The 26,941-nt window shown below is 45.1% G+C and overlaps 1 protein-coding gene across 38 annotated transcripts in view; it reads right to left on the bottom strand.

Annotated features, from left to right (window-relative positions):
- The window catches only part of CLASP2 (cytoplasmic linker associated protein 2), a 1,832,463-nt gene that overhangs the window by 541,343 nt on the left and 1,264,179 nt on the right, over positions 1-26,941 (bottom strand). For all 38 annotated transcript variants that reach the window (XM_085607571.1, XM_085607579.1, XM_085607573.1 and 35 more), the window contains one exon: positions 5,794-5,964. In XM_085607571.1, coding sequence (XP_085463697.1) covers positions 5,794-5,964 — 171 coding nt within the window. The remainder of the gene's footprint in view (positions 1-5,793; positions 5,965-26,941) is intronic.

The following is a 26,941-nucleotide window of genomic DNA, read 5'->3' as shown; positions in this document are numbered from 1 at the left end:
CATTCATGTAATAACTTCGATGTAAATGTAAGTATAGTTTATGATGGGTAGTTAATTGTAATATAGCTAGAATGATTTAGCCATACGAACACGTTTTGCTTACTTTTGATGCTCAACTCAGATTTTTAAAACGTATATGAAGGAATATGATTTACACTACCATTACGGCCAGCCGTACCGGCATTTCCTTCAGAATGTTATAGACACAGGTAACGTGATCTGTTAATTTCAGTATCCCGTTTAGATATGTTTTCATACATATGAAGGAATAGGTTTCAGTATTTCCATTATGGCAAGTCATATTGGCATTATCCTTCACAATGTTTATAGGTACAGGAAGTGCGCTTGCTTCGCATCCTCCGTTTCCATTTATTCTGCTCGTACAGTCTCATGACTGATGGACGCGTTCGTTGAACGTTTGCCCAGTTCATTGATGGGTATTCGGTTTGAAACCACACGGGCTTTTGATATTTTAATTGTCATGTGCGTTTGTTTAGGAATATTCAATGATTGCTTTGCCCAATTTTTGTTAAAACACTACTAATATCATGCCATGCACTTTTTGTTTCTAATAGTGAGATCGATGGCTTTTTTATCGTATTTGTCTAAATCGTGTAGGTGTATAGTATTGGTTTTTAACCAAATACTATGCTGCTGTTGTTACCATTGAAATCATAACGAAATGGTTGTGAACTAGATGATCATATGGATTTTGGTAAAAATATAAGTGATATGGGTATAGTGGATAATGTTGAGATATATATTAGGTTACTGATATATTTGATTGAAATATTAAATAATTGCACATTTATTTCACAGTGCTCGGGATATTCACCAATCGTAGTGAACTTTTGTGTGTGCCATACTACGCCTGAATTACACTAACGCTAATTGTGGACGTAATTGCTGTACATCCACTTCAAAGTTGGGATTAGTTGAAGAATTCCTTCTCTTGTATATACTTGAACTTTAAGAAGATTTTAAATATGATTGTTAAGGTATTGTCGAATCATTTACGATTATGATGAATTTGTATGTGTATTTATGGAAATAAGCATATATCATAAATAAGACATATGCATTATTAGTTCTATCCGTTTAGCAAATCAAGCTGGGATCACTTTATACTAATGACTGGCCCAAGATTGGACTAGTTACGAATTGTGGTGAGACTTCTGTTTGGTTATGACTTCTTTGGGATCTTTTGGATTCACATCCTAGTCCTTATACTTACAGATCTTATTGGATTGTGTATACGGGTGATGAGATGTTTTCAAATCGCCTAAACTGATCACTGAATTGTCTGTGTTGGTAACCAATTGTCATCATCTTTTTGGGCTCACACTTTGGGTTCTATTTGGGCTCCATTTGGTCTTCTAAAAAACTCACCTGGTGATCTTTTTTTTTTTTTGAAACCGTTTATTACAAAACTCAAAAAATATACAAAGATGGGCCTACAACCTTCCGGCCGGCCGCTAGTAAACAAAAGGAGCATATGATACACATTGTAGAGCGCGCGTTGCGGCTAAGGAAGATGCACAGGAGTTAGCAGCGTTGATAGCCACACCATCCGGACCCCACTGTACGGTTTCATTTTAAACTGAAATAACAACCAGAAAAAACAAAAACCACAAGGCAATCACCTGGTGATCTTAATGTTAATTTTTCGTTTGAATTAACCGTTTGATTCAGGTTCTTATGGATTTTTTCTCCCTTCCTTTTTCTCTCACTGCTGTTATTTATAGCAGAAGTTGGATCTAATTGATTTTCAATTATTATTGATAATCTAATCTGAGTTTGTTATTTGATATTGCTTGCTGAGCAAGTCACATTATATGCTATTATGAGATGTTTCTTTTATGTTACTCTTTACAGCCCTGAGGAAGCCCGTTGTCGGGCGAAACGCGTTGGCTGTCTTGCTGCTGCTATATACAATCATCGTGCAACATTAAAGAAAATATTTTTGTACTAATGAATGATTTGGACTTAAGTGTCTATTGTATAGTTTTTGCATTTTAGAGTTTTGCCTCTGTATGTGCTATTTATATGTACAAGATTATTGAGTACCCTTCATGATAGAAGGAATAGAATTGACGGAGAGACATGTCTCCCTGGAGACCAATAATAGCATGACAATCCCAGGAAAAGAAACAATCATGACCAAGGGACATGAACTGGGGTGGCGTGGTGAGCAAAATAACAATGGATTAAACCCAGATCTGTGACTGGGGGTGAATGTTTTGCCAATGTGCAACATTCCGTCCATCATCTTGTGTGTTGTACATGTACAAACCAACCATGTGTACAGGAAAGGGTTGAGCCAAACAAATAGCAATGGCTATTAGACAGTACCAGAAGAACAAAAAACAAAGTGTTCTAAGGCTCACAATATGATAATCTTGTGGCCAACAATGATCATATGTATGGAGACTCCCCTGGAGGTACAAATATAAAAAGTACCTAGCAAGGGGTATCAAACTTCACGAATGTGTGATATCGTATGTCAGAAAAATAATCTGACACACAGGATGGAACTCTGCACCCTCAAATGAGGGTTCCTTAGTGCACAAGCTGAGAATCCCAACTCAGCATATATTTTTAGAAATGCTCACATAGCATACAAAAAATACTCCACATAGAGTGCGGAACAAACCATGAAGGTATCAACGGTCGAGCCTGAGCTCTTCTGAAGAGTAAATCAAACTGCAAGACCTGTATATCAGTTATCAATAAAAAACCAAACACAAATAAATAGCTGAAAATTGTCAACGACAAAGCTGTAGGAGAAAGGCACGACTTTTGCGGCTAGCAGTAAAAGTAATCCAGAAAGCCACATATTGTGGAATATAGTGTAAAAAACAACTGTACTGCAGAATAAATGCACTACTATAATCATAACTGACAAGAGTAAGGGTCAAGCAAAAACGTGTGAAGAATCGCAAGGTTAGTTCAAAAACCATAAACTCCTGCAATAAACTGAAACACCACACCGGTTGCAAGTAAAAGAATATGTATTGCAACCCAGTGAGGAATAAACACTTCTGTCTACACAAGTCAGGAAGAAAGAAAGCAAGCAGAGCCGTAAAAGACATGTCTAAGTGCCTTTATAATATCGTACAGCTCTAAATCGTTGCAAAGCCGAATCAGCATGTACACCAGGTATATATAAAACATCAAACAGCATATCTTTCAAGCTATTATGCACAGGCTCTGAAAACCCAGACTGACACAGCCAAGCATGTCTGTGCAGTGCAACTGACTGAACCATAGCTCTACCCACGGAATCAGTGGTGCCCATACCACATTTTATGGTGAATTTCGTTGACCCTAGTTAAGAACATTCAGCAAAGGGTCTGTGGACAATTCCACTGAAGTGAGCTGGCAATCTAAGACAACAGCTGCCCTGCTTAGTACCGCAGCGTAAGAGGAACTCACCTCTGCTGCCATACAAGGTGGAGAAAGTAAACCTGAAACTGGGGTGGACTGAAGTCCACAAGCCTCACCCAGGTCAGTCAGCCACTTTTCCTCCAAGGGAGCTGGACAGTATTGTCCAAAGGGTATTGACACCCTATATTCTCCCATTCACCTGCCAAATTGTGCACTCCCGTAGGAAGAACAGAAACAGGCTGTATAGGGGCAGATGAAGAGTTGCCTAAAACAGACGGCTTCATCAGCGCCACATCTGTCTCTGTGCAGCAATGTGTCGACGTTGGGAAGAGTACTTGGTGCAGCGTCAATCGGTGCCACTGACGTCATGGGCTGATCAGTCTCCAACACTAAAGGTGAAGACCTCAAAGGACTGCGCACCGGCACTGCCTCAAATCCGATAATGGATCTAGAGGGCCCAACTGGCACCAAGGGTGAACCCTCCGGCGAGGATCTAGTCGAGGCACCTCCCACAACCTTGGGGCTAGAAAGCACACCAGAGGGGAATTGAAGCCCAAATACTTTATGCAGGGAAATGTAATATTCCTGCATTGGGTCTTGAGTCGCCTCGGCTCCAGGATATTTGGGGAGGCGCGGGGTGGACTCCAGAGAACACCCCGCAACCGAAGATAGACGAGATGCCAGAAGATACATTCAACGCTCTCTCAACGCCTTCGGCCGAAGACGCCAACTGGAACCACACTCCTATGAGTCATGGTGATCTCCCAGGCACCACAAAAAGAGGGTATGAGGATCTCTGACCGACATCTGTCTATCACAAGATCAACAGGGTTTAAACTCTGAAGACATCGCAAAAAGCACACAGTTTCTTACACTAAATGTGGTGATGTGTCAAAAAAATGGCCCCTAACCACTCTGCATCCGTGTAACAAGCACGGAATAGAAGGAACTGTCAGCACGATGGCGAGGGGATTATATGGACTCTGACATCACATCGCGTGATGACGCGATACGGAGTCACACAGCGCCCTTTTGCGATGCATGGATGTGCTGTGGAAAAACCTTTCAGATCCAGTCTGGCGCCTGAGGGAGGTTTCTAAAGAAAGGAATCTGCAGCTAGATGTCTCCATCAGATTCTAGCATTAGCTTCAAATCTACAAAAATCCTAGACTATTGGATGAAATGACTTTCATCTCAACTAATTAAGCAACAAAATAACGATTAACCCTGGACATGCTGGAGTAGTGTGACATCCCCCCAAAAACACCCCAGTGCCTCACAGGGGTAGCATGCGCTATATAAATGTAACTACAATTTAATACAATAGAACACATTTCCCTGACTTTTAAATTTTTGTAATGTCCATTTAAAATTGGTTTTGATATCAACCTATTAAGGGGAAGGAATGTTAGAAAATTTTGAAAAGGGAAAAATGATATAACCACGAATATTGTTAGATTGACTTACCGCACATTTTTATATTATTTGTGGAGACAAGATCCAACATGTTATCAGTGTACAGTGGGTCACGCAACGACTGTTAAAAATATGCAGCTTTTGATATTCTATAGCAGTCTTTTGACTTGTCTACCCGTAGACTGAAATTGCACATAACCAGGATCATCTTTTATTGGCCTGTAAACGAAGAGTCAGTTCAAGGTGTTCACGTGATTTAATTTTGCTTCTGTAATGTACACCCCTAATACATTAATTTATCTAAAGCAGTTTAAAGGGCAGGATTCTCAAACACAGTATTGAACGGAAATTTGCATTAAATCATAAGTTCATCTAACTTTGAAAGTTCATACAAAAGTCATTTCAAGAAACAAGCAATAGCACTGATGGTTCAGAGAAACCTATATTAGCTCAAGCACAATAAAAAGTAAGGAAAAGGTTTAAAATGTTAAACGTCTCAGTTTGATAAGAGACTGACAATGGCACAGAAAAAAAGTAGCTATCTGTGGTCTTACATGACTGATAGAAAATGCATGCACCAACAAGTCATAACCACTCAAAATTCATCTTGGTAAATTCCATACTTCGGGTTTTTAGCATGTTGGCTTAAATGTGAAAGAGAACAACCACATGCAAAACCATTTATGAAAGAGGATCACCCATATTTAGATTTAGTTTCAAACTGTAATGAAAATCACTTTTAGTCATCCCAGGTTTTCAATCCACCATCAATGCATGCTAGGGCTTATTGTTACAGATGTGTAAGGGAGGAAAAGCTAAACTACAAAGACTACAAATTCCCAAAGTGCTAAGCTAGCTAGAAATCCTTGACTGGGAGAAGTAGACCCTTATAACAGTCAGTTGGCAGCAATAACCCTATTTAATATCCCATATTTTCTTAAACAATGGTTCAAAGCATGAACTACAATTCTATTGTTTGATAGTTCTTACCCACAGACAGACGAGACGGACTGGCCTCTCTGCTGCACCCTTGACTTCGCGGAATCTTGCTACGTTTTTGTGCTGATGGTGGAGTCCCCAATATTCTCTGGACCCCACTGTTCATTGTGGAGAGAGCTGTGGTTGTCAAAACTCTGCCTGGAGATCCAGATCGGCTGCCCGCTGCATATAAAGAAAGAAAAATGGTATAAAAAAATGTTACAGTCACAAGGAACGAATTAATAAGCTATAATAAATGGTTGAATGGTTCAACAGTATTTTTTACATTTGCAAATGGCAATCAAAGTTATTTTGTGTGCTCGTACAGAAACCACAAACCTGGCATTTCAACATGACTTTTTGTGAAAGTCGCTGGCAAAGCCCTAATGGTGCGCAACGCAGTTAGCCACTCTACCAATATATCCCATCACCGTAACAAATGTCCTAGAATTACTAAACCACTGCCACACTGACCACCAGCAGCATTTCATCATGTGTTAAGGATTTGGAAGGACACATTTAATCTATTCCAATGCTGTCTTTTGGATATATTGTCCAAGAACAAGTCATGTGTTTTGTGAACAATACAAAGGAACTTTTTTTATCAGAGTTGAAGAAGGGGAAGTGAGTGGGTAGTTCTCTGCAAATGGTTGTGCTGCCGCAACAGTAATATATTTTTGCAGGCTTGCCAATTAGAATTCCAAGGGCAATCTTAAATTAAACAGACTGCATTCTGACAGGTCTACTGTGGAAAAGGGGCAGGCGCGGAGTAGCACTGGCTAAACTCTACCTTCCCACAGAGGACAGCAGCCTTGCTGTACCATCTAGCAGCACAGTTACAACAGAGGACAATGAATAATGCAACAGACCAATATATGAATACCCCAACAATCAAAGAGCTGATTACTACATTGATCATGCCTGTGAAGGAAGTAAAGTACTCGCTAAGCCATTCTGTGGTCTTTAGACATTACTGGGCACAGACACTGCAGAGAATTAAAAACTAGGTGACATCCCCCAGGCACCATTGAAGGCCTTTGGGAGGTTACAATATGTGATAGAATGGAGAAGACTACAAACATGGAAAGAATGGTTTAAACCCTTAGGTGATCTATATGAGGGCAGAACATAGAGGGATTACTCAATTTTTCCTGTTACCCGCCACACATGCTATATGTTCCTGACCAGGCGCAATCGGGAGGGCACTAGGGAGGGGTGGGTGGAGGGGGAGTTTCCAAGTTTAAGGTTTGCTGAAAGTAGGTTGTAAGTTCTGTAGGTAGTTAGGGGAGCAGAGGGACAGCGATCAAAAGCGGGCAGCGGGGTTCTTCACCGGAAGTATGCTCCTGACAGTTTCGTATTAATGTGCCATGTTTCTATATGATGCCGCCCGGCCTCTGGGATGTGGGCAGTACGGCTGTGTATACTACACGGATTAATGATTAAGGGGAGGATGGGAAACCTGCATTATTGACATGTATCCTGGTTGCTGTAAGCTGTACTTGGTCCTGCAATAAAAATGGTTTGACAAAAAAAATGAGGGCAGAACATAGAAGGTAAATATGACAAATGGGACAATATGCACAAGTATTGAGAAAGAATTGTAATTAACATAAGAGAAAAAGACTGGGTACAGGCTGAAAGACGCAACCTTACCCATATGGTCTGTTACTGTATAAGAATATTAGAAAAATATCATGCAAATCATTAACATAGCAAGAGACTGGAACCTAGAACATGCCCTTGATACGTGCCCATTGGGCTTTTTCCCAAAAGTAGAAAACTACAGAGCCACAAAGTAATTGACATAGTTGTGGGCAAAACTGAACCAGAGTAACCCTAGCTCTATAACATTATTCCGCCAAGCGGGGAGGCAATGGTGGGCTGTATGGAATCTGCAACTAGAGTCTCTACCAGATAATGCATTATCGAAGGTAAGTAACTTGTTAATCAGATAGAGACTTCAAGTTGCAGATTCCTTACCTTTGAATTATATACCCAAGCCATACCATCCCCGTGGTGGGTTGCGGACTAATACCTCAAACTAGGAAGTCCTGCAGGACTGAACGGGCAAAATGCCAGTCTCTGCAGACTTGATTGTCCAGGCAGTAATGTTTGGCAAACAGCACTAAGGTGAGCAGTGGGATTGCTATGATCCTACTCTCTGGCTGGAAGATCTCCTCTAGGAAACTCTCTAACACTGGCCGTTTAGAAGCCATGTATTTTAGCATCTCTGAGGCTGCAAATTCAATCTTGGCAGGTGTTGTCATATACAGACCCCCCTGTTCCCCTCCCCAACATCTTACAGATTTTTACACTATTGCTGCCGACCTATGCCGACCTATCGCTTAAACACCCGCATTTCACTTGGTGATTTTAACCTGCATGTGGATGATCCCTCCTGCACCAAAGCGGGCTGCTCCTAGACACCCTGGAGGGCCTCAATTTGACCCAGCGCGTTAGTGGCCCCCACTCATCTGGCTGGTCATACGATGGACCTACTATTTATTAATCATCCTAATCTGACCACAGCATCACCCCTTCCTCTTACGTGGTCAGACCACTTCCTAATCCCGTTTGGTCTGGCTACAACCTCTAGTTCACTACGAAAAAGCCTCTACTGACCTCTCACATTTCAACATTGGCCATAAGCTCAAATATACGAAATCTCCCCATGAATACAGTCTTGTCACATGTATTTACTACACAAATTATTATTTTATTGTATATCAAAAACTTTTTTCATTTTTTCTTTTTTTCAAGTTCGTAAAGTCATAAAAACATACATATGTGTACAATTTTTATTTTTTTTATTTTTTTTTATTAATTTTTTTATGGAAAAAAGTGAAAATAAAAATAGAAAAGAATGGTGTGTTTACATCCACTCGCCTACAACCCTGAGGGCCGGCTACTGTGTATCTGACAGTCAGTGCATACCCAGCGTTTCCCACATCCCGGAAGCCGGGTATCGCTGTCGTATATGTGCAATAACTCAACAACTCTTTACGCGAGTGCCACCCACCTTGTCTATTCACACAATCCGTTCCCAATATGGGAGCTAAAAGGTTTCTTCTTAGTGATTCGCCAAACCCATTATCAACACCCTCCCGCCCCCTCCCATACCCGTTGAAATAACCTGTCAGCCGCTCCCAAGGGGTCCCCCACACACTCAAGGCCTGTTCAGGTCTTTTCCTCTCATAGATCTGTTTCACTGAACTGGTGCGCACAAAGACCAACCGTGATGTGCAATCTAGCTTATCCTCCCGCTCGCCGTCCGCAGCGCTGTGTACATATACCCCTCTGCTCACCAATAGTCAAAACTCCGCCATCTGTCATATAACGCCCTTAGCCCGCCTCCTATTCTGGTGCAGGCATATCCTCCTCCCCCGCGGCAAGACTGGTACCCGCTCCCCCGCTCTTGAGATAGTCCACGTACAGTCCCCAAAAGTTCTTTGGCCTGCTCCTCGGATGCAGCAGCTCACTAAACTTCTCCGACTGCGTACAGCAGTATAGCACGTCTCTCTTCCATTGTACTATCGTGGGAAGCGGGCCCCGCATCCAACACAGAGCCACTCTACGCTTGGCTATTAACATGCCCATATCTACCAGCCGACGTGCTGTCCTTGGGAGCCCCCTCGTGTGCCCTAGCAAGGCGACCGCGTGATCCATTACTAGTTCCAAGTCAGCTATCTCTCCAATCTGACGAAATACAGCTTCCCAAAATTTAGCCACGCCAGGACAGAGCCATGCCAAGTGAATGAAATCAGCCACGGGATGAGCAAACCTTTCGCACTCCGATCCCTCGCGCAAGCCATATCTATGCAGCCTGTCCGGCGTGTAATAGATTCTGTTAATAAATTTAAAATGGGCTTGCCATGCAGCGATATGCGACGCGTACCCGCACAACAGTATGCCCACGTGGCGTCGTCTATCACTTTGTCTAGATCTCTTTGCCAGGCCAAACGGGCCTTGGTATATTTCTGGGATCTCTGGGACATGGCAATGGAATATAATTTGGATGTTATCTTACGTGGGCTCTTGTGTTTAATTACATATGTGTACAATTTCATATAATTAGAAGCAACAAATACACATGAGACACAAATCACAAAGTTGTATATAAACCCACAAGCAACCATCATACCTACATTCTCACGTGTCAAACTGATCATTCATACTATCACCCATACTAACAAACACAGAAAATAACCGTTAAGATACAAAGTATGTATGGGATCCTATATGGCTTTGAGATCAAGAACATAGACAAAGCGAGAGTTCAATTATTCTTCTCGGCCAATTCTTTTCTTGTCTGTGTCGCTGGTAGGATTCCCAGTTGTCTGGAAGTGGTCTACGCACGTTTCGGTGAAAAAAGTATTTCATATCACCTTCATCAGGACCAATTACAAATTCAATTGATTATATCAAAGAAAAAGTGGACGAGGGGTTATATGATTCTATTCTCCGTCAAGATGACACACATTTATTTTGCCATCCAATGCGATGAAAGCCAACATATGGTTTTTCCTTGAGACGCCGGTTAATGCCCTGACAGGTCCAACCAGTCAGGGGATAGTAGTTTCTCCCTTAGATCAAATGTTGGAGTTATTACTAAATCGCATCCATCTAAAAATAAAAATAAATGTTTTTTGGGAAATATGCTCTGTTGCAGGGCACATTCCAATTATACTACTTTGTGGGAAACATATTACCTAAAGATTCAGAAAGTGATGATTAGCATCTTTTAAAGTATGTCTGGATATCTATATGATCCAGATTGCTCGATTAGCTGTCTCTCATCTCGTCCGAGTCCATCCGCGTCGCATATTTGTTGATTCTAATTATATGAAATTGTACACATATGTATGTTTTTATGACTTTATGAACTTGAAAAAATGAAAAAAGTTTTTGATATACAATAAAATAATAATTTGTGTAGTAAATACATGTGACAAGACTATTCATGGGGAGATGTCGTATGTTTGAGCTTATGGCCAATGTTGAAATGAGATAGGTCAGTATAGAGGTTATTTCGTAGTTGCTGTTGTTTGCCCCTCCTCTTGGACCTGAAAAAAAATACGGGGTACCTTTTCCTTACATGATATAACCTCTTGTTCAACCATTTCCATTTAGGCTTGGGATTACGGTAGGAAATGGTTTAAAGTCACTTGTTCAACTATGGCCTCCGCTCTTTTCTGCTCTTCATGGCAGTCAGTAGGGGATCTAGATACTGATGTCTCGAATTTTAATGGCTGGCTCTCCTCAGCCATAAACACTATTGCCCCTTTGCAACCGATGGTCTCTTCTAGACAAAAACCTTCAGCTCCTTGGTTCTCCCCCACCCTGCGTGCGGCGAAGAGCCACTGCAAAAAACTTGAGCGGAGCTGGAGACAATCGTATGATCCAGAGGCAAAATCAACTTATAGAGCTGCCATTTAGAATTTCCATAAACTTAAGCGCACTGCAATGAAAAAGTACTTTATTAAGAAAGTCAACTCCACTGATAACTCCTCAAAAACTTTGTTTAAAATATTGAAAGATTTTTCCAAACCACCTGCATTATCTAGCTCGATTCCCCCTAGCCAAGTTCCCTGTGATGGTCTATCAGACTTTTTTCATGACAAAATCCTAGACATATTCTCCATGTTTAGCCCTTCCTCGGATCCCCCGGTTTTTTACTCCAGGGTAACTAAGGAGGAGGCATGTACGTCTTTTAAATCCATCTCTATTGAAACCTCATCTCAAAAAATGTTGGCCTGCAAATCAGGCTCCCCCATGGACCCATGTCCGGCACACCTATTTAGCTAGCTGGCCCCTCTTATTATTTCTCCTCTGAACTTGATCTGGAACACCTCCTTACAAACTGCTCTCTTCCCTTCGACCTGTAAACAGGCCATGTTGATTTCGATTTTTAAAAAACCCGAAGCCGACCCGTCTGTTTTTAGTAATTACCGGCCCATTTTCCTTTTACCTAAACCAGTTAAAATTCTGGAGAAAGTAGTTCAAGAACAACTCTCTAACTACCTTGAGTCTGGTCAACTTCTCCACGATTCGCAGTCCGAATTCAGATCCGGTTATAGTACCGAGACTGCACTATTGGAGGTCTCAGAGACTATGCGCGAATGCGTGGACGCAGGCGACGCAGCAATGCTAGTGCTCCTCGACCTTTCCGCGGCATTCGATACGGTCTCTCATGCCATACTGATTGGGAGACTGTATAGTCTTGGGATTCAGGGCACTCCTTTGTCCTGGATCAGATCTTTTTTAAGCGGTCGCACCCAACAGGTCTCCCTTCAGCCTTTTGTCTCGGAGAATAAACCACTCAGTTGTGGAGTCCCTCAGGGCTCTGCCCTGAGCCCACTGTTTTTTAATGTCTACCTGTCTTCGTTGGCCACAGTGGCAGAGTCTTGTGGGGTCAGAGTGATCTCATACGCTGATGACACACAACTAGTGTTTTCATTTAGAGATCACTCAGACGCTGCCTTAGCAACATCTCCACTTGGATGCCACTCAACACTCTCAGGCTCAATTCGGATAAAACAAAAGTGCTGTTTTTTCATCAAAAAAATCCACCTCTGCCCCTACTTTGGTGGCCACCTGAGCTGAATCCCCCCCCAGTCCTGGTGGAATCAGCCAGGAATCTTGGATCCCGATTTGACAATTAATTGTCCTGCAAGGCTCAAATAAATAGGGTTTCATCTGCGGGTTTTGGTAAACTACTCGTTATCCGCAAAATTCTCCCTTTTCTTCCTTTGGATGCTCGTCGGACCATTATTCATGCCCTTCTGGATTATGCGAACAGTCTGTATGTTGGATCGCCAGCCTACTTGATCAAACCCCTGCAGATTGTGCAAGATGCGGCGGTAAGAGTGATCTGTAACATTCCATATCGTCACTCTATCGCACCAACTTAAAGAAGTTACACTGGCTGCCCGTGACTAGACGCATTCAGTTTAAATCTCTGGTCCTGGCTTATAGAGCAATGCAGGGTACGGGTCCAGCCTATCTCAGAGCTAGACTTAAGCTTGCTCAGTCCAACCGATAACTCAGATCGAATCACCTTCGCCTCTTCCGGACTCCCCGGTTTCATCAATCTAGAATGGGGGGCAGAGCTTTCGCAGTTATTACTGCTCAATCTTGGAACAGCTTACCACTGCCCCATCGTATGACAGAATCTGAATGTTTATTTCGACGCAATTTAAAGACCTGCCTGTTTACCAACCCTTAGCCACTCAGTGATACAACTGCCAACCGTCCGAAGCGCCGGGACACCCCCGTTGGGGAAGGATGCGCGCGCTATACAAGTTTAAAAAATAAATAAATAAACAGTTGCAATGATGCCCAAATTGCTGCCTGACAGATGCCTAGGACTGGGACACGCCGAGCCAAGGCATTAGTCATCGCCTTTCCCCTGGTGGAATGGGCTCTTAATCCCTCACGTGCTGCTTCTTTGCCAAGGCATAGCAGATCTTAATGCAGAGAACAGCGCAGCGAGAGATGGTCCTTTCCTGCACTGCTCTTCCCTTCCCTTCTTAGCTCCCACGTACCCTTTCAAAGAGCTGGTCATCCACCTTGAACTCTTTAGATGCAGGGGAGCAAAGAAGGTGGGCAATATGATGGATTGACCTAGATGGAATGGGGTCACAACTTTTGGCAAAAAAGAAGACCAGGTGCGATGCACCACTTTGTCTGGAAAATACATCAGATAGGGAGGTGAGCAAGATGACGTGTGCAACTCACTCACCCTCCGGGCAGATGTAATCGTCACTAAGAAGGCTGTTTTGATGGTCAACAACCGGAAGGGACAATTGTGTAAAGGCTCAAAAGGAGCAAACATCAGGTAGGTGAGGACCAAATTAAGGTCCCACTGTGGCATAAACAAGGGAGTGGGAGGAAAACAAGTGAGCCAGCCCTTTTAGAAATCTATGTACAATAGGAGACTTTAAGAGAGAACGCTGTTCTGGCAGCCACCAAAAAGCAGACAGAGCAGAAAGGTAACCCTTGAGAGTTACCAAAGCAGAGCCCTGCTGGGCAAGGGTCCAAATGAACAAAAGAACAGTAGAAAGAGAAGCAGAGGGGGTCACTAGACCTTTCTGTATAGTATAATCCAAATATCTGCCAACGGCAGGCGTATACGTCTTAGTGGACGGCCACCTGGCCGCCAAAATAACTTTGCATATTTCAGGAAGACGGTCAAAAGCAATCAACTGCCACCGCTCAATCTCAACACACGGAGGCGCAGAGTTGACAGGTTCGAGTGGAGGACCCATCCCTGTTCCTGTGACAGAAGATCCTCCCGAAGGGGCAGCCTGATCGGAGGATCGATGCTCATTTTCAGAAGCTCTGGATACCAGATTCTCCTCGCCCAGTCCAGAGCCACAAGAATGACTTGGGCCCAGTCGCTCCCGATCTTCTTCAGAATCATGGGCAGGAGTTGTATGGGCGGAAAGGGGGACAGCAGGCCTGAGTTCCACTCATGACGAAAAACGTCGCAGAGCAATAGTCGCCTTCGAAACTCCAGCATGTAGTACTGCTGACACTGCGTGTTCTCTTCGGAGGCGTACAAATCTAACCAATGTTCTCCCCACTGCTGAAAGAGACCTTGTGTCACCTCCGACTGGAGATGCTATTTGTGATCCACTAGGCATCGACGGCTGAGCTTGTCTGCCCTGGCGTTCAGAGAACCTGCCAGGTGTTGAACACCAGGGTTATGCCCTTCTGTTCCAGCCATGTCCAGAGACGCACGGCTTCTCGACAAAGGGTACACGACCCCACCTCGCCCTGGTTGTTGCAGTACCACATGGGGGTTGTGTTGTCCGTTGTGATAGGCTGGCTTAGTATATGGTGCTCACTTATGTAAGTGTAGCACCCTGCACTAATCCAGACAACTCGTCGTTATTTTAGTGAACTCAGACAACCTTAGAAAGCTCTCTAAGTGGCAGCTGTGGAAAGCACCACCTGGTGTCATGCTTCATCATCGGCCAGTCCTCGCCCTCTAAAACCTTCATTTGATAGAGGGCGGGCATACACCTGACGACAGGAATGCACTTCTAAGCTAAAAAGTGGGGGCCCGTGAAAAGATATGTGAAGTTAAAAATCATTATAGTTACCAGAAAATCAGTTTTAATGTAGCTAATAACTATATGATACTAAAAGCATAGGACGGTGAGTGGGGTGTTTAGTGTCCCCTAAACGTCTTGTGAATGGTCAACATGTTTCTGCCGTGTCGGCCCAAGTGGGTCCAAGGCATTCATCAGGACCTAAGTAAAACAGGGGGGCTCCGTTCTTACCAACTGGTGACAAGAAAGTACCACTGTGCGGGTGTGGCAAAGGTCACACTCCACTTCCTAAATGGCTTCCAAACGTCAAGCCTAGAGAGAGAGATGAATAATCAAACATATATTTGAAACTGTAGAACTGGGTCAGGAAAACAATATATTGAAGAACAAAAAGAAACAGTGCCTCACGCAAATTGAGCAAGATTGGACCTCAGGGGGTTGGGGTGTAGCCAAGAGGAACATTGCACAGCGATGGGGGGTAGGCACATCACCAAAAATGGTGGATTGGGCCAAGGATATGGATCATGCCATTCTAGCGGAGAAAACAGTGTTCAAAGAGAGGGGGTGCCCACAGAAATGGGATCACAAATGGGGAAAATGGAATAAGTATAGAGGTAACATCTGTATCTCTCCGACGATTGAACTTAGGAATGAGAGACAACGGATACTGGGCGGGGCAGCACAGGATCAGCATAACACTGAGTAAAGGGTCCCGAGAGGCCGCTAGATAGTAGGACTTCTGGTTAAATGGATGGTACAACAAACAGGCGCCACAGGGGGCGATCGTAATACATGGAATCGCAGTGGTGTTGGTCTGCTGTGTGGTGAAGGGGGCGGAGGAATGGAGGTAATAGTAAAGGTAGGCGTCTTCGTATTGTCATTGTATTTGTTATTCTCGCTGTCTTGGTTATCAATAAAATGTTTAAAAAAAAAAAAAACGTGCATGCTTCCTTTAAGTGAGTGACTATTCACGTGACTTGTGACACTATGTGTGTACACATACAAATAGAGAATAATGAGAGCGGGATGGCTCCCATGAGTCTTAACCTAGTTGCAAAAACTACTTGCCCCATGGGGGGAGGGGAGGGGAAACTCCTGTTCGTTCTGGAAGGAGAGAATGTAAACCAACATTTGCATGAATCAACGTGTACGATTGAGACCTCCAAACACGTATGCAACACACACACATTCGCACAAAAACGGATCGGTGGATCCTGTTAAAGCATTCACTTCATTCGCACTCTTACTGTCTCAGGAAAGAATCCCTCGTTCGTCCTAGGCTGCTGCTCCCAGTCCTCCCGGTTGTTAAAGTGAGTAAGTTGGGCCGATGCTTTTATAGTGCGATCGTAGATTAATTGGAAGCAGCGCTGAGTGATTGAGCCAGGAGAGTGGCTCCCGGTGTGTGGTTTCCGGTGTCGAGAGCGGACACGGGTAGAAAGCCTGGTTTCAAAATGGCTGAGGCGCGAGGCCAATGGTGGTGCTCGTAGAGCGTCAAATGCCCAAATAAGGGTGTCATTATGGTGTTTTTCCAGAAAAATGACGTGTCAATTTGGTGTTTGTTTTCTTACACCTGATGGTGCTGCAGTGTTCGTTAATGCGAATTCTGATTTTTCTTGTTGTCATGCCTACATATTGGAGGCCGCATGGGCATGTTATTAGGTAAACGACATTCTCGGTGTTGCAGTTGCTGAATGTTCGTATTTGCCATGGTTTACCGGTACCTATGTTGACTTCTTTTGTGTTATTGGTAAGGTTGCAAGATGTACACCCACCACATGAAAAGTGGCCCACCACGTGTGGTTGGTCCCAAAGCCTCTTTTGTTCAGTGCCATCTGTGGGTGGCATTCTGGCGTGTACTAGTTCATCTCGCAGGCTTTTATTGCGTTTGAATGCAAACAGTGGGGGTTCCCACTGTTTCCCGGCGCTGTACAAGATATGCCATCTTTTTCTAAGGATCTTTTGTACTATGTTGTAGGAAGGGGTGAACGTGGTGACACACTCTGTTCTTTTGGTGTTCTCTTTTACCACATTCTCTAGTAGCGCTTCCCTTGGATGGTTTCTTGCTCGTTTCCTTGCCCTTCGCACCATCTTTCTAGGGTAGTGGCGGTCAAGGAGTTTCATTTCTAGTTGGACTGCCTGTTCTTCGCTGCTTCCAATTAATCTACAACCGCACTATAAAAGCACCGGGCCAACTTACTCACTTTAACATCCGGGAGGACCGGGAGCAGCAGCCTAGGACGAACGGAGGATTCTTTCCTGAGACAGTAAGAGTGCGAATGAAGTGAATGCTTTAAAAGGATCCACTGATCCGTTTTTGTGCGAGTGTGTGTGTGTTGCATACGTGTTTGAAGGTCTCACTCTTACACGTTGATTCATGCAAATGTTGGTTTACATTCTCTCCTTCCACAACGAACAGGAGTTTCCCCTCCCCTCCCCCCATGGGGCAAGTAGTTTTTGCAACTAGGGTAAGACTCATGGGAGCCATCCCGCTCTCATTATTCTCTATTTGTATGTGTACACACAGAGTGTCACAAGTCACGTGAATAGTCACTCACTTAAAGGAACCCACGCATGCGCTGTTTCTTTTTGTTCTTCAATTTATTTTTTTCCTGACCCAGTTCTACGGTTTCAAATATATGTTTGATTATTTATCTCTCTCTCTAGGCTTGACGTTTGGAAGCCATTTAGGAAGTGGAGTGTGGCCTTTGCAACACCCGCACAGTGGTACTTTCTTGCCACCAGTTGGTAAGAACGGATTCCCCCTGTTTTACTTAGGTCCTGATGAATGCCTTGGACCCACTTGGGCCGACACGGCAGAAACATGTTGACCATTCACAAGACGGTTAGTGGACACTAAACACCCCACTCACCGTCCTATGCTTTTAGTATCATATAGTTATTAGCTACATTAAAACTGATTTTTTGGTAACTATAATGATTTTTAACTTCACATATCTTTTCACGGGCCCCCACTCTTTAGCTCAGAAGTGCATCCCTGTCGTCAGGTGTATGCCCGCCCTCTATCAAACGAAGGTTTTAGAGGGCGAGGACTGGCCGATGATGAAGCATGACACCAGGTGGTGTGTGAGACCAGTCCGTCACTTTTTGTGAGATGCCCTCACTCACAATGGTTTTGTAACTGTAGTAGGGTCATTTTTTACTAGGAGCAGCTTTCTGTGGTAAACATTTAATTTTGGAGGCCATTAGCTCCTAGAACCCCACGCCTCCTGTTCCCTCCTCCACACGTTGTGGAGTTCCCTTGTGATTACACAGCTGTGGAAAGCAGCCTTCAGGCTTAGTCCACAAGGAGTATAAAGCAGCTTGTTTTACCACTACTTAATCTTAATTGTATAGGTTAAGTGAAAAGAACCACGCAGTGTAGTTATAAAAATATGTATTTATTATTAACACTCACTAACACAATGTATTATTTCCTACCTGGAGATCCAACACAATACACACAATACTTTGTCAATAGAATACGTAATTAGCACAAAATACACTGTGGTCTCCGGGAGGAGACCAAACCATATACTAAAATAGTGGAATGCGAACCACGACCTAAGTCAAAAATGGACCCAGAAGACTTAGAAGACCGGGGACCCAAGGAACCACCCAAGAGGAGTATCTAAGAACCCCACGGAGGTCGTGTGCAGAGTGGGAACATGAACGCATGCTCAATGTTAGTAAATAGGTATGTCGCGGTTGTAATTTTAAAGAAGGACCCTTTCCAGAGGACCCCGAAGAAACCCCGTGGAAGATGGAATGTTGGAGAGTCACCCCATCAGTGGGTACCCCAGGAACCAGGATACCTACACCAGGGAAGCCAGCTGCATAGGTGTGAAGTGACGTCGGAAACCGTCGTAGACCACAATGGAGGACTTCGGAAAAGATGCAGCTGGCGAAGAGGTGGAAAGTGTCCGGTGGAACACAAAGGTGGATTAAAGATGAAAGGCACCGGTAAGCAGAGGGGACAAAGTCGATGCCACGCAGGAGTGACCAGGAGGCAGCGAAGACGAATGCCCACCAATGTCGGCGATGCAGGAGAGTTGAAGGTGCCCGTGAAGTTGCAGCTGTACGGATCAGGCGATGCAGAGGGGGACCAGGAGCCGTGCACGAGCTGTCCCACATCACATGTCAAAAGCCAAGGGGTCAGTGTCGGGCAGGGGAACCAACAAGCCTTGGCAACGGCAACCAAGGTAGTTGAAGAAAAAGGCCCAAGTTACTCATCATAAGCAGGGAGCCCAATGGAGACAAAGAAGAACCTCGAGAGGACCCATGGGCCGAAGGCACAGGAATCGCAAGAGGACCTCGAGCAGCTCTCCAAAGGATGAAGGCCGACGGTGCAAAGGATGCAATGCAGGTAAAGATCTTGGCTGTAGGAGATGCTTGAGGTTGGAGCTTCTTGGAGCCTGAAATTCTCTGGAGTCAACAAGCCTTGGCAACGGCAAGTCGACGTGGTGCACATGGGTCCTGTTCCAGCGGTTCCGACAAGGGATACTAGCCTCAAACTCAGTGAGAAGACAGTGCAGGTCTCGATGGAGTTGCAGAACCACCACCTGTGTTGCTGAGCCTTTCGGAGTCCATGGAAGCCCAGGATCAGCAGCCCGGTCAGCTGTGTTGCGGTGCCTGCAGATGCAGGGGAGTGACTCCTTCACTCCAAGGGAGATTCCCTTGAGTGTATTGATGTCCACAGGCCCTGTGAAGAACCTGCATGGAGCACAGGCACAGACGTCACAGTACACTAGCAGGAAGACGAGACCAGGAGCAGCAGGAGTCTTCCCAAATGCAGTCTCGGTTCCCAACACGAAGTCCAGCGAGGTCCAGAGTGCCCAGATGGTCGAAGTTGAAGTGGTATGTCATCTGAATCTTGTCCACGACAAATCTAGAGACCCACCCACAGGTAAGCCTTTAAGAACCCTAAAGAAAGGGTTGGAACAATCAGGGGCCCCTCCCAGAGGAGTGGCTGGACAGTGGGGAGGATACTACCATGTCCTCTGTCCAGTTTCATGCCAGAGGGGGAGCCAACGGCTCCCTGAACTGGTTTGGACTGAAGTATGCAAGGAGGGCATCAAATGTGCCCTTCAAGCAGTCTGAGTTGTGCTGGCATGCACCCCCACCCTGTCCCAATACACTAAGTCCTGCCTGGGAGGTGGTCACACCTCCCTGTGACAGGCTACCTATTGTCCTGCCTTCCACTGCTTGAGCTTAGCTCAGCAGCAGGAGGGCAGAACCTTGTCGCTGGTTGGCAGTAGTCATAGTTTGCTGTCCGGGTCTCGAAGACTGGTACTGGGAGCACTGAGGGCCTCCCGGAGGAGTTTTACAGTGCATGTTTCATACCTAACACGACAGGGTTCATTACATCCAGTTTAGAGATTGTAATTGCGTAATGACTCATGGCCATTCTATGTATCTTAATGGTTGTTGCACTTACAGCCTGGGAGAATGGACTCCGAAGGCTGTAGAGGTGTCCTGCTCATGTAGGGGCACCCTCACACATACATAAAACAGAACACCCTGCCTTCAGGATTGAAAGGCCTGCCTTAGGGGTGACTTATGGGTATTAAGTGCAGTGACCTCAAATATAAGGAAGCTTATATCTGTCTTAAGTGGTGATGGCACCAGCTTACACAGTTTGCAATGGCAGGTCTGTAGTCACAATGTGAGTGGTCTCTCATGGGTGGCATAATACATGCTTCAGCCCATGGGAAACCCTTGGTGTACCTATGCCCTGGGTATCTTAATACCATATACTAGGGATTTATCAGGGTACACCAGTAGCCAATCTATAGTGTACCAAAGTACTCACCATGTCCAATTTAGGAAAGAAGCACAGAGACTGGGGTCCTGATTAGCAGGATCCCAGGTAGACTAGTAAGTAAAACATAACGACACCAGCAAAAAGTGTGGGTGTCATTGAAACCAGATCCTACTTTCCTACATCAGTGAACACCTCCACTAACTTCCCCTTGACAGAGGGAAGAAATGCCTTCAATGCCAACCGATTCGCTCGAAGCTCCACCAAATTTATGTGGAGCCCCCAACTCCGCCGGAGACCAGTGTCCACTGATCTCCACCTCTCCCAGATGGCCGCCCCATCCCAGAAGTGACGCATCTGTCACAACTGTGAGATCTGGTTGGGGAAGGGAGAAGGGTCTGCGGTTGACCTAATGACGGTTCATCATCCACCACTGCAGATCTTTGGCAGTCCCTTCTGAGATCTGAACCACAACGGTGATTTTTCCGCGATTCTATGCCCTCTGGAACTTCAAGTCTCACTGCAGAGCCCACATAAGCCACCTGGCATGCTTTACTAACAGGATGCAGGAGGCAATGGGGTCCAACAGCCCCAGAGTCAGTCGCACAGAAATCCAGGATAGAGGCTGAAATATCGGTATCATAGCCTGAATATCTTGGACTCGCTGCTCAGGACGATAGATCCGAAACTTCACTGTGATCAGAACAGCTCTGATGAAAGGGAGTGTCTGAGACAGGAATCACATGTGACTTTGGCACGTTTATAGAGAACACCAGTGAAATCAGGAGGTTTGCCATAGTCTGAAGGTGGGAGATGACTGCCTGGGACGAGGACACCTTCATCAGCCAGTCGTCGAGGTCGGGGGAAGACTGTCCCCACCCAACCTGCGCAGATGAGCTGCAACCACTGCCATCACCTAGGTGAACACCAGAGGGGCGCTGGTTAGGCCGAAGGGGAGCACGGTAAACTGAAAGTGCTCGTGGCCTACCTTGAACCGCAGTTAACACTTGTGGCCCGGTAGAATGGGGATGTGAAAATACGCATCCTGCAGGTCCAACGCTACCATCCAGTCTCTTTGGTCTAGGGCAGACAAGCCAGAGTGAGCATCTTCAATTTATCCTTCTTGAGGAAGAAATTGACGGTCCTAAGATCTAAAATGGGCAGTAGCCCCTTGTTCTTCAGAATCATAAAGTAGCGGGAATAACAACCACTGCCTACTTCTGAAACCGGGACCCTTTCTATAGCTCCCTTGGCCAAGAGAACTGTAACTTCCTCCTGGGGCAATTTTAAATGATCCTCCGTCAGCCTTTTTTGATTTGGTAGAATGGGAGGAGGAAAGGAAAGGAAGAGAAAAGCCCCCTGAATGATCTGCAAGACCCACATGTCTGATGCTATGGACCTTCAGTGGGGGAGATGATGATGGGTTCTCGCACCACCTGGAGTGGTGTGGTCTAGCAGAGTCAGACTAGGAGTGCTTGGAGGCAGCGGCTGCCGAGGACAGGGTGGACGATGACTTCTGGCTTCCATTCCTAGGCTGGAATGAAACAAGACCAGGTCACCGCACAGCTTGGAAAGCCTGCAAAGGATGGTAGCTGGGATAGGGCTGATGCGGCCGGAAACCCCTACCGTTGCCACGGAAGGAGCGAAATGTAGATTTTGCCACGAGGAGTAGTAGAGACCCAATGATCTGGCTGTAGCTTGAGAGTACTTGAACCTAACTAGGGCTGAAACTGCCTTTCCCCAAAAAGGTGGGTCCCATCAAAGGACATGTCCATCAAATTTGCCTGGACACCCCCGAAAAGCCAGTTGTCCTAAGCCAGGTGTGGCGCCTCAAGGCCATTATTGTGGAAATCGATCTGCCCAGCAAATCCATCAAATCAAGGCCACACCTGCTGGTTAATTTTGCTGCATCTCTCCCGTCCATAACAACTTGAGAGAGCACTGGACTTGTGGCAGCACTTGTGCAACCATCTCCCAAAGGAAATGGGTGAAACAGCCAAATAAGCATTCGGTATTCACTGACCGCAATGCTTGGCTGGAAGATGAAAACATTTTCTTCTCCCAAATGATTCCAGACTCTTTAGTTCCCTATCTGGAAGGGCAGAAGGGAATGCGGCCTGGGTCATAGAGGCCTGCACCACCATGCTTTCTAGTGGGGTGTTGGCTGAGGAACTTTGGGTCACCCGGAGCTGGGCGATGGCAGTGGGCGATTGCCCTATTTACATGAGTCCCTGGTGCTAGGCTTTGGCCACATGCCTAGAAGGACATCAGTCAGGAAATTAGTCCTGACCTTCACTGAGAGCAGCTCCAGTCCAAGGAGTTCAGCCGCCCTCTTAACCACCATGGCATAAGATTCCCTCTCCTCCGTAGCCACAGTTTGTGGAGAGAGCATGCCAAATTCTGGGGAAATGTCTAGTGCAATGGCCTCCCCAAGATCCCCATATCAGTCCAACTGCTCTGCAGTGTCATCCTGGTGATTTAGAGACCCCTCCCATTCCTCTCCCAAGCCGAATACATCCACAAAGTGCACAGATGACAACATGGAACCTCTTGGTTCAATCAACGTCAGAATCAGCGTCGAGCGACGTTGTTCCGGCTCCATGTTGTCGGGATGGGGATGGGGCTGCCACCGCCGATGGCACCGGTGGTACTGCAGGTACAGACTTTGAGCCCAACACCGGAGGAGGTCGCGGTGGCACGACCGGAGACGACCTAAATCCGGGATCGGATCCCTGAGGCTCTACCGGTGTCGTAGCTGGAGCCGACAGCGTTGAATCTGATAGGGCCCCTCCCAACCCAGCGGGGCCCGAAGGCTCACTAGAGGGGTTGGCCCGCTCACATACGCGGTGCAGGGCCTCATGAAACTCTTTAATCTTTGCAGGGTTGCTCTGCCTCCCGGAAAAGGGGGAAGTTGCTAAGCGACCCTGGCTCCGCATACCCGCGCCTAGAGCGTTGGTGCTCCTTACCCTTTCGACTACGGAAGACATTCGAGGTGAAGACGAAGTCCACTTGGACTTCTTCTGCCTCTTCCCCGTGTGTCCCGAATACCTGGAGTGGGATGAAGAGGACTTTGGAGCGGTCCCGCCACCTCCTCTTCCTCGATCGGCACAGGGACCTCCGCAGAGTCTCGCTTGACGGTGTCGGCTGTCGGGACGCAATGAGCTTCAAAGCCCCTCCCTCATGGTCTTAGGAGCCATGGCCTGACAGTCCGAGCACGACTTCGGATCATGGTCGCGCTTAAGACACCATAGGCATACGAGGTGGGGATTGGTGAATGACATAGTGCAGACAGGACCCGCACGGCTTAAACCCTGTCTTCCTTGAAGACATCCCTTGCATACAATGAAAAAATACAAAAGTCAATAAAACGTATATAAAAAACCTGTCAAAAAGCGACAGAGGAGGAGCTCTTCCTGGATTGGCGCTTAACTGGAGCAGAAAGAAAAGAACTGAGGTCCATGCGCCTGGGTGGTGCCTATAAAGGTAGCGCGATGTCATAACCGACGCTAATGACGCCGTCACACGGTGCCGAATGGAGCCACCCAACGGCAGCAAAAGAGTTATTGCTCAGCAAACGTTTCCGGATACAGCCTGATGCCTGGGAGATTAAAAGGTAAGGACTCTGCAGCAAGAAGTCTCTATCAGATATATACGGTCAGTTCCAAAGATCCCACTAAGGAAACTCTGCTCCCCAAAAAGACCCTGGGTTGGATTATTCTGTTCAACTGTTTGTAAATAAATCCACACAGGAAGAAAGCAAATGAATGTTGGAAAGGAGCACCTGTATTACTAATGCTATTAACGGGTGATATATAATAAATACAATTATTATGTAAAAGTATGAAAGATAGTGATATCTAATCTTTATATCAAAAGCGATAAAAACAGCGTTTTAAAAATAATTAACTGTCCCCTGCATCCAAATTCATTCAGATATTTTTAATGCATTGGTGCAAAGACCGTTGCCAGTTAGTGTGAAAGGAGATCGGGTCTCAGGTGTGTGTGTGTGTGTGTGTGTGTGTGTGTGTGTGTGTGTGTGTGTGTGTGTCTGTGAGAATGGGATGGCTCTTTAGGGCTTTCAGTAAATATCACAGCATGATTGCCACGGCAAAAGGGATACTGTTTATCTGTTGACTGATACGGACCATCTGGCCACGAGTATTTTCGCCTATCCTCTTGAAGAGACGTGCGTTGTCATAGATCTTCTACCTGGCGGCTCTTTCGTCTGTTACATCTCTTAACAGTTCGAACACAGCACCGCAACGAAGAGTAGCTTAAACGGATCCGCCAACGGCGCGCTTCACGTTTCAAAGCAATTTTAAACGCCGCCTCGATTGACATGTGCTTGATGTTTGATTCTACTAGAGGACTTTTGTCTCGGTTTGCTCCCACTATCCGTGTACAACCAGAGCTTTCTTGCCGCCATTTTGCCAGCATGATCCGACATTTAGAGTTATAACCGCTACAGGTCCCAGCAAAGTATACCTTAATTCCATTCTGTTCGCCCTGAGGAAGGTGGCACCCACTGTTTGGTGCGCTCACCGAAACGCGCGTCGGCGCGTCTTTGAAGTCCAACCATGCCCCTATCACTCAGATGCAACATGGACCTTTTAATATTGTATTGAATGTTTTCTTATGATTTCATTTATACATTGTTCATTGCGGCTAAATTTCAGCCGGTCATTTCCGGGTCATTTTGACCATTTCTTTATTTTTGTAAGTATGAAGTGTGATGTTGGTGTGTTGTGATACCGGTATAAGTTTGTGATTTTGTGTGCAGTTGATGATGTCTGGGACCTTCTAAATTTATGGTTTTTGTATATGTTCTGATGTCTACTCCATTAAGTCACGAATAAGTACGTGTTTTGAATACGACTGTCTGAATAACGACCATTGTGAAAAATAAAAGCACTCATTAACTGACCTTTGTTTATGCATTTAAACTGTTCTTGTGTTTTTGTCATGATTAACCTTAGTTTGAGTGTCAACCTATTTATCTAATGATACAGAGTACATTTTGGAACAAACAGGTAGAGAACTTTTTCTTTATTATTGATTCAGTATTTTTCCCCTGAGCCTCTACCTATATTTACCTTGCAGGGGTTCCCCTTGTTGTATTGGTTGTGTGTGTGTGTGTGTGTGTGTGTGTGTGTGTGTGTCTGTGAGAATGGGATGGCTCTTTAGGGCTTTCAGTAAATATCACAGCATGATTGCCACGGCAAAAGGGATACTGTTTATCTGTTGACTGATACGGAGGACCTGGATTGTGTATGGAAATATAGTTTGAGGAGGAGTGAGTATAGCAGGTCTTAAGCAAGAATGTTTTCAATAAATCCTCAGAACTGGAGTTGTTTTTAGAGGATGTGTTTTCAGTTAAACATAATCTGATCTGGTGATTGTTGACAACATGAAGATGAGAAATCACCATTTTGGAAATGCTCCATTTAAACAAAAACATTTCCAAGAAATACAACTAATAAATAATCAAAGCAAGGTAAATAAACATGACAGATGTATGCAATGATGTTAAAAGACGTATGAGTGTTCATCCCCGGTACTCTTTCACCACTTGAAAACGATGAACTGCTTATTCTCCTGCAGCTTGGGGAAGGCGGAAGTGCATCTGAGTGTGACAGTGTCCCAGCCCCAAGCTGTAAGGAAACCCTTAGCAGAAAGTTTGAGTGAAAACCTAAGACCTTATCCACAAGGGCCTCTCCAACCTTTGCAGAAAATAAGTGTGTTGAGATAGTTATAAACTGACAAAGAAAGAAAAGACTGAAAACTGAGGTGAGGAGTGGAGAAAAAAAGAAATAAAGTCTTCTAATCTGACTGTCTTTCACCCAGCTTTCAGGATGGCTGATATTGGTCCCCATGTATAGGTTTACAGATTTCATGGACTGGCAACAATGTAGCCTGTGCACACTACCACAGTGATCTAACACTGCTATATTGTATTTATAAATAACAATAAAGAGTGTGGCACAAATAGCATTGAGGCTCCTGATTCATCATTGATTTGGACTTCTTGACAATTATGTAAACAGTTAGGCTGCTAAGGAGGGTTGGGACAGAGCCTTGGAGTGTATGCACACTGGCACATACTTGCACACAAAATCCTGCATACAGAGCAGACTAAGGCCTATTAGTTTAATTTTGTTACCAACACAAAGGTTGGTGCCGAACGACGTACGCTTAAGATGTGTACCACACAGAGCGTATTGCTTGTATGCAACCGGAGGCTACTGTGAAAACAATTGCTAAGCATTATAATTATAGAAAATTCAAAGAAAGGTAAGAAGCGAGTGGGCACGTACTTAAACATCTGGGTTTGAGAAACAGAAATGGT

Source organism: Triturus cristatus, chromosome 5_2, assembly GCF_964204655.1.
Source record: "Triturus cristatus chromosome 5_2, aTriCri1.1, whole genome shotgun sequence".
Lineage (NCBI taxonomy): Eukaryota > Metazoa > Chordata > Amphibia > Caudata > Salamandridae > Triturus > Triturus cristatus.
Note: the sequence above shows the minus strand (reverse complement) of the source record. Positions and strands in the feature narration are given on the sequence as shown.